The 19,328-nt window shown below is 39.2% G+C and overlaps 1 protein-coding gene across 6 annotated transcripts in view; it reads right to left on the bottom strand.

Annotated features, from left to right (window-relative positions):
- The window catches only part of BICC1 (BicC family RNA binding protein 1), a 305,047-nt gene that overhangs the window by 13,978 nt on the left and 271,741 nt on the right, over positions 1-19,328 (bottom strand). For 4 of the 6 annotated variants that reach the window (XM_032608321.1, XM_032608322.1, XM_032608319.1 and 1 more), the window contains 4 exons: positions 11,526-11,691; positions 8,423-8,462; positions 7,885-8,039; positions 1,911-2,067 (listed from right to left, as the gene is read on the bottom strand). In XM_032608321.1, the coding sequence (XP_032464212.1) occupies positions 1,911-2,067; positions 7,885-8,039; positions 8,423-8,462; positions 11,526-11,691 (518 nt within the window). The remainder of the gene's footprint in view (positions 1-1,910; positions 2,068-7,884; positions 8,040-8,422; positions 8,463-11,525; positions 11,692-19,328) is intronic. The other 2 variants (XM_032608323.1, XM_032608320.1) reach the window with 1 other exon arrangement.

Below are 19,328 nucleotides of genomic sequence, written 5' to 3'. Positions count from 1 at the left end.
ATTGATGCTGGAATATAAAACGGAGATCATTTCCACCCTGAGATGTGCACCTGGCACCAGCCTGCCTCTCAGCTCCATTGTCCTGTCAGCAGTAGAGGACCTAGCCCAGGACTAACAGGAAGACTCCAGGATACTACTGACAGTACGCCTGGGAATGAAAGAGTTGACCATGCTTTCTTATTTAGACTTGGCCGACCCCATGACTGGTCTTTTCAAATCTGAGACTCTTGACAACATGGCCCATTTGATTGATGGTAACAACTGGCTGTTACTGTTTACTAGGCTCATTTAGATTGCCTTTCTCCAAGTATTCTTCAAATACTCCAGGGTATGTGTTTCAGGAGTCCAGATTCATCAAAAACCCTGAAATAAGGTATTAGGGGAATAGCTTGTGATTACTGTGTCAGTTCTCGTCTGTTTACCTATTTATACAGACATGTGGGTGCTGTTACAGACACAACCACTGGACTCATGCTGCATCTTAATCATATCTGTTCAAAGCCGATGCTTTAAACGCTTTTTTTCCTGATACTTTCAGTTAGCTACATCTTGTCATCTTGAAAAATCTTGCTGTTCACCTTTGGTAGCCAAAGGTGACTGGGCAGACTTCTGTTGTGTAAGATACTAATTTGATCACGTTCTGCTCAACTCCTTTACATCCCTGCCTTTTCCACATCATTCCGATGTTTGTGTGTGCATATGACTCATTCGTATATTCGTTCCACAAACACTTACCAAGCACCTGCTAGGTGTCAGACACTGTTAGACATTTGAGAAGAAATAATAAGTTAAGAAAGAAGGCACAGCCTCCTGTTAGTGAGATTGTAAATTGATGAAGACGCTATGGGAAACAGTATGGAGATTCCTCAAAAAATTAAAAATAGAATTGCCATATCCAGCAATTCCACTTCTATTTACCCAAAGAAAACAAAAACACTAATTCAAAAGGATATATGCACCCTATGTCCACTGCAGCATTATTTGCAATAGTCAAGATATGAATGCAACCTAAGTGTCCATCAACAGATGAACGGATAAAGAAAAGGTGGTGTGTGTATATACACACACACACACACACAATGGAATATTAGTCATAAAAGAAAATGAAATCTTGCCATGTGCGACAACTTGGAGGGATCTAGAGGGTATTTTGGTAAGTGAAGTAAGTCAGAAAGAGAAAGGTAAATGCTGTATGATCTCACTCATATGTGGAATCCAAAGACAAAAACAAAACAAAGTGAAAACAGACTCACAGATACAGAGAACAAAGGGTGGTTGCCCGACGGGAAGTGGGGGTGGGAGTGAGATGAAGGGGATTAAGAGGTGCAAACCTCCTTACTTATAAAATAAATAAGCTACAGGAGTGTCACACAGAGCATAAGGAATATGGTCAGTAATACTGTAATACCTGTACAGAAACAAACAGTTACTAGACTTATCGTGGCGATCATTTCATAATGCCTGCAAATGTAAAATCACTAGGTGGTACACCTGAAACTAACATAATATTGTACACCAACTGTATTTCAATTAAGAAAAAAGAAAGAAGGCACGGCCTAAAAGAATGCTCGGCACATGGGCACTAAATAAGTGTTTATTGCATGAATGTAGTCCCTGACTTGTGGAGCTCAGATTCTACAGGAAAAGACAGTTATGTAAGTAAGCAATTGTACTTCAGTACGACAAATGCTAAAATGAAAGCATATACAAAATGCAGTGAAAGCAGAGAACCATGTGCCCTGCTTCACTGGAAAAAAACAGGGAAGGCTTCTCAGAAGAGGTGGCCTGTGAGTAATCCAAAACACTTGAAGGCCTAGAGTCCAGAGTTGATACTCGAACATTACCCTAAACCAACTAAACAAATTCCAAGCTGATTACATCTAAAAGTATGATGAAAAGTCAAAGCTCACTTGATTTGTTCTGTTTACGCTTGGGGCTGCCAATAGAAGCTGCAAATTCACTATGACTTGCGGGTCCTATTCCATTTCGGTCTCTCCAGTTATCGGATTCGCTTCCACTTCCCAGGTGTTCACGACTGTTGGACCTCGAGAGGGACATTGATGAACCCTGAAAACAATCAAAGCCAGATAAGGAAATGTTTAATAAGGTAGGTTTCCCGGGCTGGGAGGAGAAAAGAATACACATTAGACCACTTATCATTTATTTCGATTGCTGGCCAATGCAGTTACCCACGAATGCTGATTCTCAGGAAGAGGCTATGGGACCTGTCTATAGTCTTTGTCTTCCAGCTACCAAGGACACTTGGAAATACACACAGTGAAGTGTTTTTCCTTCATTATGAGGGAGCTGATGATGAGGGCGCCCAGAGGAGTTCTGAGAGCCCCCAGTATAAAGATTCATTCCTGTAAGATTTAGAGGATTTCTATTTTGGGGAACAAGGCAAATCCTCCATCTGGTATAGAAGAGATTCTCTGCCTTGTATCTCACAGGACAAGTAGGGAAGCGGTGCAGCTACACCCAATGCTTTGACAGGAATTGAACTCCCAGGCTCACAAGAGTGGAAGGGTGGAGAGGAATCTGGCATTATGTCATGTGTTAACTCTCATTCAAATAAGTACATGATCTCTCCAACAAATTACAAGTACCTGGAAATTTTAACTTTTTTAATTCCCCCAAATCAAAATAAAAATAGTAATTTAAAAGATCTCACAGTTTGCACTGAACTTGCATTTACTCATTCTTTATTCATTTATTTAATCACTGTATTACAGGTACCATACTTTGTACTATATCTACAGTATTAAAGTTAAGATTCTCTGGTTCTAAAAGTCTTATGTTTACTGGGTAATTCCAAGAGAACCATTTACTCTTCAGGTCACTAAACTCACTTAATTCAATCCCCGCAGCAGCATAACCACAGCTGACCGTACGGGGCTGTAATGCTTCTTTCTTCGGGGCATTATAATACCACTCTGGAGGCTTTCTACCTACCTCACTGTAGCCACTGTAGGATCTTCCTCCCCTTTTCTACTCCAAATGTCAGATTACCCTGGGACTTGGTCCCCGCATTCCTATCATCTCGCTCTACACTTTCTCCTTGAGTAATCAGTAATCGCAACCTCTGTCAAGGCTTAACAACAGCCATGACTCAAATTTTTATCTCTGGGTTTGAATTCCCTACTGAAATTCAGCATCACAGAGCTGCCAATCTGACACCTCCATTTTACTGTCTCACAGGTATTTTAAACTTAGAGTGCTTGAAATCGTATTGTTGATGACCATCTCCCCAGCTGCACCCAAACCCACCCCTCTCCCAGAATTCCTAAATCTCAGTGGCGACCATTCATCCAGTTGCTCAAGCCAAACTTCAGAGAGTCATATTCGTTCCTTCTCCCCTCACTACATCCAATCTATCAGTTAGTTTTATCAATGTCATATCTAAACATACCCCAAATCTACCTACTTTTCTCCATCTCCATGACTGTCACCAGTAGCCTCCTTAATGGACATTTTGATTCTATCTTGCCTACCACCCCAATAATCCATTTTCCATGAAGCAACTAGGTGTTTTTTTTAAATGCAAACTAGAACAAAATCATGCCTCTCATAAGTATAAAGTCTTTCCATGCTTTTCTAGTACTTTACCATGGGCTGAGGTGCTCCGTAACTGAGTCTCTGCCTCCCTCTCCAACCTTATCTTCAATGTTCCACCGCCCCATCCACCTTCTGCTCCATGAACTTAACAGTCTGTTCTGACTTCAAGATGATAATGACAGCTATTTCCCCGGCCTAATACTCTTTTCCTAGATCTTCACAAGGCTGGCCCTTTCTTGCCATCTAGGTCTTACCTTAAACATCATTTGCTCATTAAAGCCAGCTAGGACTACCCAATATAAAGCAGCCTCTGTTCACATTTATCAGGAACTTTTATTCCTTAATGCCTTCTTGTTAACTTGTTACATATTTCTTTCTACCCACCAGAAAGAAAGCTCTGTCCATGAAAGGAAGAATCTGTATTCAAGCATTGTATCTCTAGCGTCTAGAATTGTGTCTGAAACACAGAAGGTCCTTAATAATAAATATTTGCAGAATACTGGATCTCACAGATACCTTTTCGTACATCTATGGGATCCCCTTTGCTGAACTGTGGGAAGGGGCATAGGGAAAGGAAGGCTCCTAAGACCAAATAAATGGTCTTTTTCAATTAAAACCATCTTTAACATTATACTTCAACCTATCCCACGAAGCAAGGGAAATAAGAACATGCTCAAAATTGGTAATTACCAGAAGCATTAATGAATTACTATGTAGTATTTCTATATATTTTAAAACTTCTGTATCTAAACTCTTTTTGAGTACAAAAAAACCACTCATCTGAGATCTAAGCTGATTTACTTCACACAGCTATATCAGACCTGGCTAAACGATGTTTTCTAAAAACATTAAGTAAAACATAATCTTTTGATATTTATTACTTCGTTATCTACTAACTAGAGTATCACGAAGAGCCGCTCACCTCCACTCTTAGGTCTGTAAGACTTACAATAACCAGACAACCTCATTACTCTTAGTGCTGGGGAAATTAAAAACCATTTTTTGATTCCCAATGCAGGTTTTATTTGCTCCAGAGGATATGTAACCATTCCTAATGCCTTTAAGAGATGACTAGCAAAAAGAAAAGGAAAATCCCAAACCTTTTGTAGTTCTGTTGATGTGACAAAAATATTGCAGGTCAAGGAGCCTTTTGTTTGACCTTTGCTGTCCCAGTATATCATCAAGTGGATAGGGTCATACTTTTGAGTCTTGAAGAAAACAAAAATAAGCCTCAAGCTACCTAACTTCTTCTCTAAAGGAGCTCTTTGGAAAAGGCTAATTTCTCAAAAATGCCTTAAAACTGGAAACAACTGCTCAAATCTGGTTTCTCAGAAATCTGAACAAGATGTTCAAAGCCTCAGTTTCTTGCCCTAAGCAAGCTTCCCAGCGCAGGAAACTCATGTGCCTTGATCCCAACACACCGAACAGCCCTCACCCATCAGGACCTACTGGCTAAGTGTGCTTCTCTAGACCAGCATTCTACTTGTCTATTTGGTTTTGTTTTTCTTTGGAAAAGATTAAGGAAAAAGAGTGTTTCTAGCTACCCTCCAATTTAAAAATAGTGCTACAAGCAGAGATGTGGTCAGTCTTTTAATAAAAATTGTTTAAGTTCTCTTCACTTTTCCCCAGGTCCTTCTCAACCCAACCCTGTCCCTGTGTTCTAACCCAAAGAAACAATCTTCACTAATTGCCCAGTTTTTAATCCCTCTGAGCTATAACAGAATAAAGAGAAGGGCAGGCATCTGCAGATAGCAGCTGCTTCAGAATATCAGATCACGCTGTGTAAGGGCCCTTTCACCTCCTTTCAATGGCTTTCGGATGCATGAAGAAAAGTTCAAGTCCTACACACCTGGAAGAATCTAGAACCATTCCCTAAGAAAGCTTGGTTATATTTCATCATCAGCAGTGTTTAAAGGGACCGTGAATAAAAGCAGGTAACGTGGTGAATGCCCTTGCACTGATCTCGCTGGTTACATCCTCTCCCCTACCTTTCAATGTGAATGAGCTGTTAGACATTAGCCAGGAAGGTAGAACAGGCTAGCCCAAGAAAGCCAAAGCAAAGCAAAGCCACAGGAGGGGATTCAGCCACTGAGTCCGGACCCTGCACGTTCCTGCCCACAGAAAGTGGTCTACTTGTCCTTGGACAAGTGCCAGAACAGAAGAGTCTTTCAGCTTCTGACATGATTTCTGTGCCATCCCCCTTATGTTACGTCCCTGTAGAGCACTGTTTCCAGAAGGGAGGCTGCATCAGAAACAGACTAGACTTTTGCTGAAAATATGGATTACTGGTTCCTGCTGGCTCCCTCCCTGATGAGTTGAGATCCTGAGGGAAGAATTTGCATTTTTAAGTGCTCCAAATGATTCTTATGTCTTTTAAGGTACAATAACATGGCTCTAGAGCATTTATATATCGCCTTGCTATGTACCCTCTTGAGTTAAACCATTAGGAAGAGGAGTATAAAGAAACTTTGTAAAATGAATTCAAGTCCTCTCTCTGACAACTACTACCATGACCTCAAGTAAGACACTTAACTGATCTGGGCCCCTTTCCCTCACTGGGAGTTTATAGGTATCAAATACGCTTGTGGATGAAAATGTACCATATAATTATGATAATTATTACTAGCACATTATGTGTTCACATAACACTCTAAGGTATTCCTTTGGATATAAAATGCATATCTAGTTTGAATGTGCAGAAATACTTCCAGTAATAAGCATTCATATATGTATATGAACACATCTTTCATCAGGCTCTTGGTTTTCTTCAGGGTAAAGTTCTTCAGTGGAAATAACAGTAGCTGCTAAATATTGCTGAGAACTTCCTGCACACCATGCTGAGCACTGGATGCCCTCTCCCACATCATCCTGAAACAACTGCAATGAGAAAATGGGCTCAGAGGTGTGAAGTCACTCATCAAAGCTGTACATGTGTCTGTGGCAGCCGTCAGGCCCCACAGCCCCTGCACCTGACAACTACGTTATCAGAATGATCATCATTTCAACCTGTCACACTACTGGTCTTTGAGAAGAGAAGTGAATTAGCATTTCTAAAGTGAAATATTTCATCTCTGAAACTACAGAAACACAATCAACCACCTAACACTCCACTCCGCCAAAGGTGAGGGTGAGCAGAATGGAAGGCTGCGGTATTCAATACATCAGTGGAAGCCTAAGAATTAGCACAGCAGTTTTAAGGTCTCTGCCAGTGAAAGGAGATGTTTATTTTCTCTCAAAGCTACAATGGCAGAAAGAGGGGTGTACCTCCTAGAGCCTCAAATTTTTCACAATGCTTCCTACATTCTAGCTGCTGACAGTAACTTCAATCTTTAAATACAGCCAGCTAGGTTGCTACTTTAAGTCTGACAATGAAATTCACAGGAGACTGTTCTTTTTAGTATTTCAATAGTATTTTCTTTTTCACTGACTCAGAGAGACAAAGGAAAAAATGTCACGTTTGCTTCTGCCTTTCATCAGCATTCTAATTTATTACAAAGAAAACGGGTGGAGAAAAGAAGGTCAATCTACAAATGCTAGTTATTAGACTAACCCTTAACCACTATTTGTTTTTCAGCCTACAGTGTTCTGGTTGAACACTGTGATTCTTGGATTAATCATTTTCATCCATGTTTGAGTTTGCACAGCCTCACCAGTAGCGTGTGTGCATGTGCTCTAACTCCACCCCACTCGCAAAAGCCTGACAGCCAAAACCTGACACTCTCCAACTGAAAAGGCCTAGCTGAGAAGCAAGGAACCCTGGATCTCTTCTCCACGTGGTGAGGATACCAGCTTCCCAGTCTCACCCTGAGCTACAGCCAACAGCGAGGAAGCGTAACCTTTTGGAGCTCTCGTTTGTGACACCTCCTGCTGTGCTCCTGGCACATCTGAACGCACTGAATTTTTAACTCATATCTGAGAACTTGTTTTTGTTGTTGGATACTTGCCTTTTCCTCCTATGGTGGGCTTGCGAGTGATACCCTTGGATAAAGGGATTCTTTATACATTTTTTATGGAATGTTACATCTGTCCTTTGCTTAATCTCAGCCCTGCTCTATCACTTATGACACTCTCCCCCCTAACAAAAACAAGTTTATCCAAATTTACACCTCCTTCACAGCTGATCAACAACTGTGAGAGAAGACGCATAAAAGTTCATAATATATTGGATTGTATCAATTTCACAGCAATACGTTTACAGGAATAGAAGTGAAAACAAATCACCATTAATAGATTGTCCTTATATAAACAGAGAATGGGAGAGGAGAGAAGATTGTTCTCTTCTGCTGAGAGAACAGACAGGAAGAATAGGTAGGGCATGACTCTACAAACCTCAAAAGTGGTTGTCATTGTGGGCTTATAGGACACATGGTTGGCCCTTCTCAGCTCCTTGATAGTTTCAGCGGGCATGGATTTAGAAAACCCGAGGCCACTCCAGGTATTTGTGGGTGTTCTGACCTCCGTCACCACCGGTTTCTTTAACATAGCTTTGGAAAACAGAACATAAAACAAATGCTTGATATTTTTAATGAATTTCTTAAATAAGATATTGATGAGTATTGTTTCTTTGATATATGTAAAGAAATTATCACTGAATATTATTTCTTAACACAAAATGCCTTAAAATATCCTCATAAAACATTTTATACAAAGTAGTGGTAAACTTTAAAATGATACATTATTTCTTAATTGATCTAATCAATTGATCTAATCTACTCAACCTCAACAAAGTTTGTGCAACTTGAACGTAAACATTCTGGGATTCCTTTTATGAAGGTCCAATTTCTCAGTTCAACATCAACACTGAAAAACCTTTTATGTGTTTACTGAAAAAAAAAATCAAAGTATAGATCATTAACGTGTCACATACCTTTGGTTGCTAATAGCTTTTTCTGTTCATAGTCAAAAGCCTGAAAAAAAAAAAACAGAGAAAATATCTTTATTGTCAGTCTATCCAAATGTTATGCCAATAGTTCTTGAAAAGAGTTTGACTACTGCCCATGAATCTGCCTGGGGCAAACACTCAGCTCTGCACCAGAATGTGACAGTAATCCATGCAAGTCTGATAAACTTAAACATGTTTTCAAAACTAATTCACTGGGCTTCCCTGGTGGCGCAGTGGTTGAGAGGCCGCCTGCCGATACAGGGGACGTGGGTTCGTGCTTCGGTCCAGGAAGATCCCACATGCCACGGAGCGGCTGGGCCCGTGAGCCATGGCCGCTGAGCCTGCGAGTCCGGAGCCTGTGCTCCGCAACGGGAGAGGCCACAAGAGTGAGAGGCCCGCGTACCGCAAAAAAAAAAAACAAAAAAAACCCCTAATTCATTATAATAATAAAGTACTTACTTCCAACTTTAAGTCATGACAGTGACAAAAGTTAGAAATTTTCCTTCAGAAAGAAAAAAATTCCTATTTACTATGAAATATTTGACACACCAGGACCAATATATGCTAACGTATAGTGAATAACCTAATAACAGTTATGCTAAGTTTCAAAATAGTGCATTATCAGAATGCTTAAGCAGTACAGTAAAATTAAACCTAAATTTAAAAAATAAAACTTAGTTATCTTTTATTGCACAGGACTAGGATGGCACCATTTATTCTTCCCATTCACATTGAATAAGTGACTATGACACAGTCGGGTCTACATAGGGACCAAGGTAGGTCATTTTGAAGAAAGAAGTCCAGATATAGCTACATCTCAAATGCTAACCCAGGGTTCTCAACTCGCCAATTCAGGAACTAGCTTAGACTTGATTTAAGAATGTCTCTTGTAATAAACTATAACGGAAAAGAATTTTTTAAAAAAGTATATAGATATATACATATATGTATAACCAAAATCACTTTGCTGTACAACTGAAACTAACACAATATTGTAAATCAACTATACTTCAATAAGTTAAAAAAAAAAAAAAAAAGAATGTCTCAAAGGCCTATCAGATGGGTCAAGAACCCACTGGCAAGAGCTCTTTGGACCTTCCTCCCAGGAGGACCATACCATCATATGTAGGGTGTCCATATAATTTATGGTCTGAAACAGGATACTTCTGAAAGTGAAATATACTACAAATGATTAGGCCAAAATAATAAAAGTAAACAGGCTGACCTAGACCAACCAGAAGGAACATGGCAGTAAATTGGGAGAGTCAGATTTTTAGATAACACAGTTTGATAATGTTTTTGAAATCCTAGGTCTAAAATGATTCTGGGAGTTAAAACCAACTTGTAATGACTACTGTCTAAGGGCAAGATGTGGGGAGATGCTAAAGTTACTTGTTCAGTAAATATTTATTGAGTGCCTTCTGGCTAAAGGGACTGTGCTGCGCTTTGTGTAAGAATATTATAATGAATCAAAAATAATCTATAGCCTCAAGTCATATAGAGGCTTAGCAGGGGTAAGAAAAATAACCACAAAATAAATTAGAAAGTGAGATAAGTGTGAAGAGAGAACTGGAGATATAGAAGTCCAAGAATGATCAGGAGACAGAGATCATCTTCAGCTATAAAGCAATCAGGGAAGTCTTCAAACTATTATCATTGATTTCCTGGTGACTTTAAGAGTCACTTCTTCACTAATGGCGTAAATACATCTATTTAAATTGAAACTCTATCACCAAAAACATTTACATCCATCCTAAAAGAAAGGAACATGAAAATGGTTCACTATAGGTATATACCCGATGGAAAAGACGAGAATCACAAGATGGATGAAAACCATAAAGGGATCATAAAGGAATCTGATACTTCTTAGATGAGAGAACTTTAATTTATAATAACTGAAAATAAATCTGCCAGAGAAAATGTAATAAATGTCTTTTTTTCTAACTTTGCACTTTATAAAGGCTATGGCTTTTGTAAAAAACATTCATCTAAAAACTCTTGAAAATGTTCAAATGCAAAGGATTAGAAAAACAGACAAGCAGGATTGTACTGTAGTTTTCACTGGAATTACAGAAGTATGATTTAGTCCCATGAATTAATTTCTTTGACATATCTGTGACAACTTCTTTATTTCTAGGATTTTGTGAAGTTTTTCCCTTTTTTGAAAGTGGGGGGATGGGAGATGATAAATCTCTTACTACAAAGTAGGTAAGTCTACCCAGTAATTCAGACACTGAAATCAAAGGTTTAGAGGCATCTCTAAAAGCACAAAATCCTTATCTTTCATGTTGTGATCTATATGGAAATCGGATTTCTGAATTTCATGATCAATAGTCTATTTTGAGTAATTAGCCTAATACTTTGAAAATGGATACAGAGAAAATCCCTGCTGAGGAAACTGTTCAAAATAATCATAAAAATCTGTGAACCAACATAACCATCAATAATATTTAGCATCTCCTTTCAAAACACTAAAGCTTTACATTAGTTATTTTTATAACTAAGGAACACCAAATTTATCTTCTCCATTTCACAGATAGAAGAATATTATATCTATTTATCCAAGAGTATGTCATGAGATAGTAAATGCTTAGAAATAACAGCTCTCATATTTATCTATATATTTTTTAAACAGATGAAAAATGTCATTTGCATAAGACACAGTGACATAGACCATGTCACTTTTAATATTATATTTTAAAGACTTCTTCTCAAACTAAATCCTGCATTTCTTTTTTTTTTTTTGCGGTACGCGGGCCTCTCCCGTTGCGGAGCACAGGCTCCGGACGCGCAGGCTCAGCGGCCATGGCTCACTGGCCCAGCCGCGCCACGGCATGTGGGATCTTCCCAGACCGGGTCACGAACGCGTGTCTCCTGCATCGGCAGGCGGACTCTCAACCACTGCGCCACCAGGGAAGCCCTGTATTTCATTTTAATGTTTATAACAAAACCAATTCCTAACTACTGCATATATATTTAAATTTAATTTCTGGTCTACTGCTAAAAGCTCACTGAATTCCCCATTCCCCAACTTAGGCAGCCTACGTTTGGATGACTTGTTTTTTTGTTTTTTTTTTTTTATCATTACCTGCATGTTGACATATGATGGCCGTGGGGCAAGGCGGGCCCTTTCATTGTTCTGCTGGGCAGCGGCAGCCCTCTCTGCAGCACGCTCACTCCCTGGAGCCTTCTTGTCAGCCAAAGGGCTTTCTGCAGTACTCAGCTCAGGCTCTGAGAGCAACCTGTCAGTGCTGCTGTGAAAAGAGTTTGGGATTGAACACTCCACCATTACATACAAATGTAGCACACATTTCCTAGGTGCCACATTGACTATGTAGGTTTACCACTGTCAACCATTTACATGTATTATCTCATTTAATCCTCACCGTACTGCTATGAGGAAGGCAGTCTTATTATCCCTATTTTTCAGATGAGGGGAGTACCTTGTCCAAGGTCATACCTCTGGTAAATGGTAGAGCTGGGATTTGAACCCAGACTTTCTGACTCTAGAGATGGTGCCGAAACTATTTCATGATCTATATTCACACACATTAAATATAGCATGTATGATACACTGTATGCAGTACATATGAAATAGACATACAGACAAGATTTCTAATTTACATACATCAAGGAGATATCCCTGACCCATGTTTACACAGTCTAAACAAACTGAGTCCGTCGGAAGGCATGCAGATGATCCAGTTCTTTTGTGTGCAATGTACATGATATTGCTAACAAATCTGCTATGATAAAGGCAGCAGGTAAATATTCTTTAGCATCTGTTCAGGGTGCAGGGAAAGAACACGAAAGTGCTTCTTAAAATGGGGGCAATTATCTGAATTGTAAGAATTTATAATGCCCTATACACGCACCTCAAGTTCACATCCAACGGCATGTTAGGCTCAAGTAAAACAGAAATAACAAACAGTATTAGTCAAAGAGCTGATTTGCTCACACATTCTTCCTTTTATCATTCACTCTTCAGTTGTACCAGGGGAATTCAGAGGAATTTAGAAAGGACTATTAAAATACAAAAGGAGCAGCAAAGAACTTTGTTTGACAAAAGTTCAGAGAGGCTTCACACAGGCGTGTGACCTGGAATTTAAAGGGCATCTGCAGGTTCGCCATTGTGTAACAGCAACTCAGAGGGAACAGCATAAGCAAAGGAAAGGAAGTGTGCAGTCACTGGTGGTTTCAAAGCCAGAGTGTGACAAAAATTACTGGAACAAAATAAAGGATTGATAGAGCTGATAAGAGAGTGGAGACAGGGAGACCATTCCGGAGGTTGCAGCTTAATTCAGATGGAGATAATCAGTTCACACTTACACATTCAATGAACACATTTAGTGATGAAAGGAACAGGTATATACTTCAAATGCATCAACACAGAGGGAAAACAAAATCATTTCTCTAACCTATAATAAATAATGTTAATTTGGCATATTAGTATCATGTTAAGAAAAACACAAGTAAAGCAGATTTGGACAAAATGGGAACAATGGCAGTTAATCAAAGAGTTTATAAAAGTAAAACAGATTTTGCTTTTTATAAAAGCAAAACAGATTTTGCTGAGAAAAAGACGAAATAAGAATATATATTAACACAACACTGGAAATCAACTATACTTCAATAAAATCAATTTTTTAGTTAAAAATAAATATATATGTTATATTTGCCTAAACACACTCTATTCTGTAACGATATAAAAGACAGTAGAGGAAATTGGGTAGATGAAGTGGATGGGAACAAAACCTTTCGATGTAGAAGCATTCCACTGTTTTGCGTTTTTAAAATGTGAATAGACTGCCTATTTGAAAAAAATAAAATAAATGGAAGAAGGATAACACATTTGTTATCCCTAATGGTGCTATAGTAAGCGAGAATTATATTTAATATAACATATGCATTTATATTCACTGTGATTTGTCGTAAGTAAAATCATGATACTGCCAACTATTTATTACCAAAGTGAACAATTCACTACCTTGGAACAAGGGAGCCATAGTTTAAGTTGGAAATTCAAAGCCAAATGAAGGAGAATTCACACTAAGAAAATTTCTTACAGCAAAAATCGGAGAGTTAAAATTGCCCTGCTGATTACTGAAGAGCAGAGAGAATGCTAAAGTTTCAGAGCAAAAGAGATGGTTTAGGGAATCCAGAAATAAACCCAACCAGCTAAAGGAAGGGGAGAGATGACAGAGAAGATTTAAGGGCACTAAAAAGGAGACAGCAGGCCTAAAATGGAGTCACTTGTGCTAAACCCCACATCAACAAACCAAGACTTGATACCTAACCTAACTGCAGTTTCACCCTCTCCTAGGAATGTAATCTTAACCAGTCCTGTCTGGAATTTCCTGGCCAACACTAGTGAGGTAATCCACCAGACAGACCGCTGCCTTCTCCCAAAGGAAGGTAACCTTGCCTGAAATAATCCTTTCTTTTCTTTATGACTTCCTTGTCCCTCCTTTTTTCTCCTTTTAAAATGTTTTCTTTTCTGCAGCATTTTGGAGCTCCTTTCTATTTGCTAGATGGGATTCTGCCGATTCATGAATTGTTGAATAAAGTAAATTTGATCTTTAAACTTACTCAGCTGAATTTTTTTTTTAACAGATTTGGTGGCAGTAATAGGACTGAAGGAGACTTCCAGTAACTCTGGGAATAAGAAACACAGGTGTGGCACCTGCAAACCCTTTTGAGTTCTCTGTCTCTCTCACTGCTTCTGAGGACTGTAGGTAACTTCCTCTCAGTTCTGAGCTCTGCTCTCTTTGCACTGAGCTCCCAATCTAATTGGCTTTCCAATACAGGGCAGGCCAGCTGGATCGGGCAGATGATTCTGCCGGGAGCTCAAGCCCCTAGCCTTTATTTCAGACCACAATAGTCAATTAATTGGTGGAAACCCCCAGGCCTTGATTCTGTCCCAAGATCCATGTGGCAACTATCAGTTCTCCATGTATGTGGAACCCCTAGTCCTCAGTCTCCATTTGTTGAGGTCTGTTGGTTCAATTCTTTCCCCAGGCCAAGGTCCCATGGCAGGAATTGGTGGTGGTATACACAAGACCTTTACCTGGCTGGGACACAGCAAAATCCTTTGGTTACTGCCAATTTGTTAAGGTGCATGTGTGTGTTTATCTTGTTTGCTGTAGATAAAAGCTACCACTAATAGGAATCTCAGAAGCCAAAAAGCCACAAAAATTCGTGGGCATGGGTGAAGCACTTAAAAGCTGATAAAGTACTCTCCACCTCACTCAAAAGACTCCCGTGTTCAAATAAGCTGGTCATGGAACAGGTTAGCTTGACACTAGGTCATCCACCAACCTCAAGAAGATTTCCGTGAAACAAGGTTCACTGTAAAATACCACACAATCCCCAGGCCCACGGCACATCCTTCTTAGATACTGATCTGGCTCCCCCAAACCCCAAACGGCTTAGCTGAAAGAAATGGGATCCTTCAAATTCAAAGAGTTAAGCACTCCACCTTCTGGTACACTTGCTTATTTTACATCTAAGAACTATGGTCCTGGAAGCTATAATAATCTATAAAAATGGCAAAGTGTTACTAAAGATGACCTACAATTAGAATGGCCATTATGAGTAATGTTCCAATTATATAAGATCATTTAAGAATTGCACTTAAAAACAAGGACTCCCCGCTCCCCCCTCAAAAAAAATGGTATACCTATTTTAATTGGAATGCAGAAAACTCCAAAAGCCTTCAAAATTCCAAAATAGCTTCAATGAAAGATTCATTGCAAAAAGGCTAATGAAAAATTAAAGAGGCACCTAAAACAAGAGACAATAAGACTGACATAACTACTACTGCTCCCCTCTATCCTCTTTTTTTTGGCCATGCTGCACATGTGGGATTTTAGTTCCCCAACCAGGGATCAAACCCCAGGCCCTCAGCAGTGAGGGCACAGAGTCCTAACCACCAGGGAACTCCCTATCCTCTTTTATATGAGTACTCACTCCAGTAATCCTGTATAAATTTCCTTTCCACTCTGAAGAGACTAGAAGATCACAAACAAATGTCTGACAGGTTAGTGGTCATGCAGTGAAACCACTGGGACCCTGTGGGGCTCCTGGGCATGGAAGCCTTTCTGTGTCCCCTGTTTCTTGTTTGCATGGAATAGACTCCAGCCTCTATGACCTTCCCTGGGTTCCAAAGGGCAGATTGGAACAGTTGCTAATTAGGGAAGGGAGGGGATACAGAGACAAGGGAGGAGCAGTCAAGAAACAATAGTGCAGCCTCGGGGCAGGGTGCTGATTCTGCATCAAGGGATACACAGAACATCTTTGAGCTCTTCTACAGAACTAAAGACCCCAACAACTGGAAGACAAACTGCCTGATGAAGCAATCCTCATTCCAGACAGAAACTCACGGTTTGACAGCCTTGAGAACCAGAAAAGCTCATCAGGAGACCACCTGAGACCAGATTAAAGGAGTGCAGGCCCCGCACACACCCTGCTCCTATCAGCAACCCCACCCTTGAACCACTGCTATAACAGTCCTCACCAAATCCTCCCAGGTTAGGACACACAGTTTTTCAGGGCACAAGCCCGCTGTGGCACCCTTTGCCCAGCAAAGCAATAAAGCTGTTCTCTTCTACTTCACCCCACACTCTGTTTCCAAGATTCACTTCAGCACTGGTGCACAGAGGCTGACTTTTCAGCATCAATAGACACCCTCACATCTACCCTCAAAGGAGGGCCCCAGAATGAGCTCCTCCCAGAATTGATGAGATTCTGAGGGATTTTCTTATAAACTGCTACATTATTCCCTTAAACAGCTAAGGGAAACTAAATTAAAATTCATGAAAAACCTTGACAAATTCTGGTAGATACTAGAGCTACACCCTCTATTTTAAACCTCACTTGGAGCCTGTAGGTGGGATCCTGGGAAAACTGGCAGAAGCCCACAAAGGGAGAAAATTCTTACCAGAGTCAGCTCTCCTGGGTCTCTGTCTGTAGTACCCAATAAAGAGAGGAAAATAAAATATTTTTTGCACCCTCTTCTAGAATACCTCTTAAGTCCAAGGGGTTGTTCAATACTGCCAGAAATATTTACTGCTTGTCCACACCGAAAACTGACAAGATAGTTAAAAGATTTTTTTTAAGTAGCTCTGCAGTCAACAGTTGGTCAAAAATTGGAAGCTGATATTCAGAGGCTGATGGGAATTTTTTTTACGTCTCCTCCCTTAAACTAAAATTAAACTATGCACTCAGAGGGGAAGAAAAACCCTCTAAAGCCTCTGTGAAAGGATTTACTAAAACATTCCAAAGGCAAACAGCTCTAAATCCAGAACACAGAAATCTGTGGTTCCCACCTTAGTTAGAAATCTTCTCCCTGATATTTAAAAAAAAAGCAAATTAAGGATAATGTAGTTGGATGGGTGGCTCAAACTATAATGTCATTTAGGCTGCAACCCAATTCTTTGAGGAATTGAGAGCAACTGTCCTTATCTTACAAATCTTTGCAAAACTAGACACTAGCTGTAGAGGCAGTTCAAAGTCCACCTATTCCTTTTACCAATCCTAAAACCTCCCCTATTCAGAAGGCTTGTAAGTATTGTAGAAATTCTGGCCTTATAGGAAGAAACCAAAGTCCTTGGAGGAACTTGCATTCTTTCCCTGTACCTTTGAGATGTAAATGTTCTATAAACTTTAGGGAGGTCATTCTTTTTTTTTTTTCTTTTTCTTTGTTTTAGAGGGGTAATTCTTACCAGAAGATGAACAAAAGGGAAAAGGTCATTTGAAACTTAGGTGGACAAAAAAATTTTTAAGGGTCTTCCCCACAAATACAGTAAAAAGCTTCAGCCATCTGAGCAGGTAAACTTAACTTATTCCATCTACCAGAAAACAACTTAAATCCAACTTTTTTTTTATAACTAGTGAAATTTTGTATTACTGCACCTGATTCACAGCAGTAATTAAAAAATGGAACCCAAAAGGTCTCTGTTTATGACTGTCAGTTTATGTGTGTCTATGTATGTGTTGCAGATATATTGAATTTTCCACCTCCGGATGGTATTGCCAAAATTAATTTGTAAAAGAGCTCTATGTAAGTGGCTTTAAAAAATTAAGTACTTATATAAATTAAGTAAATTGAATCCAGTAGTCCCCCTTTATCTGTGGATTCACTTTCCATGGTTTCAGTTACCCACAGTCAACCTCAGTCTGCAAATATTAAATGAAAAATGCCAGAAATAAATAAGTCATACGTTTTAAATTGTTTGCTGTTCTGAGTAGTGTGATGAAATTTCTTGCCACCCCACTCCACCCCATCGTGGAATTCCCCAACCATCAACATCATCATAGCTCAGTGATCCAGGATCAGATCCTCCATCTGATATATCAGCAGAAGGTCAATAGCAGCCTACCACTACATCACGATGCCTACATCACTCACCTCACTTCAGTTCATCACACAGGCATTTTAATCATCTCACATCATCACAAGAAGAGGAAGGGTGAGTACAGTACAATAAGACATTTAGAGAGAGAGAGAAAGTGAGCGAGAGATACCACATTATTATAATTGTTCATTAGTTATTGTTGTTAATCTCTAATTAAATTTTATCATAGGTATATATGTATAGGAAAAACCATAGTATACATAGGAATTCAGGACTATCCATGGTTTCAGGCATCCACTGAGAGTCTTGGAACATATCCCCAACAGAAAAAAGGGGATTACTACAGATGTTAAGTGGGATAAAAGTTTTTCAGTAAACTTTTTTTTTTTTTTTCCCATGGTACGCGGGCCTCTCACTGTTGTGGCCTCTCCCGTTGCAGAGCACAGGCTCCGGATGCGCAGGCTCAGTGGCCATGGCTCACAAGCCCAGCCTCTCTGCGGCATGTGGGATCTTCCCAGACCGGGGCACGAACCCGTGTCCCCTGCATCGTCAGGCAGACGCCCAACCACTGTGCCACCCGGGAAGCCCTTTCAGTAAACTTTTAAAATAGTTTCTCTAAAATCTTTTTGGTAACCTAAACCAAAGTTTTGCTAAATTAAAGTAAATGATGGATAGTCATTGAATATCCAGATCATTTCCAAATAAGATAAAATACTAAAACATTAATTACTGAACATAGGTTTACCACTTTTGGCCTTTTTATTTTTTTACAGAGAAACTAAAGATATTTGGATACATTAATAAACGTGTTTTGTGCCACACTGAGAAATTTACTATGGAAAAGCATGTGTTTCTAGACATTGTAAAAAATACTAATTTGTCAAGTCACACAATTGTTTACTTCTTTTCACTAAAAAGGTTGTTTAGGGTTAAAAATTATATATTATATAAATATGTTTATAATATATATATGTATATGTATATATAATTAAAGTTACTAGAAATAATAAGGAAACATTTCCATATTCAAGGAAAGTAGGATGTGTGTTTTCAGTAAAAGAAGGTATGAGGAATGGAGAGGAATTTTTGTTGATGAAAATAAAACTAATTTTGTCCTGAAGTAAGACTGGTTACTGCAGAATGGGAAAGAAGAAAACATAAGACCAAACTGTAGAAGGTTTGTGGGAAAGGAATCTTGGGAAAGGAATTTTATGTGTGGTCAAGCAGGCTAAAATTAGAATGAATTTATTTAAGTGGAAAAAAAATGAGTTTTAATATCAAAAGTACATCAGTGCAAAATCAGAATTGATTTTCTCTCTGTTAAAAGAACAAGTGATTTTGAATTACCGGTCTGTTCTTAGTAAGAGATTGTAAAAGGCTGTTATTTACCTTTAGGTAATCTGCCTAGAAAGCAAGTATTTTATGCTTTACCAAAATAATTTCCTGTAACAACTATTTAACTTTCTATATTTGCCTGTGTAGTCTTCAGTTGTCACTTTGGTTAAATGGATAAGTAAATGTTTCACAGTGACCTA

The sequence above is a fragment of the Phocoena sinus genome, chromosome 16, assembly GCF_008692025.1.
Source record: "Phocoena sinus isolate mPhoSin1 chromosome 16, mPhoSin1.pri, whole genome shotgun sequence".
Lineage (NCBI taxonomy): Eukaryota > Metazoa > Chordata > Mammalia > Artiodactyla > Phocoenidae > Phocoena > Phocoena sinus.
This window is presented reverse-complemented; position numbering and strand designations above follow the sequence as displayed.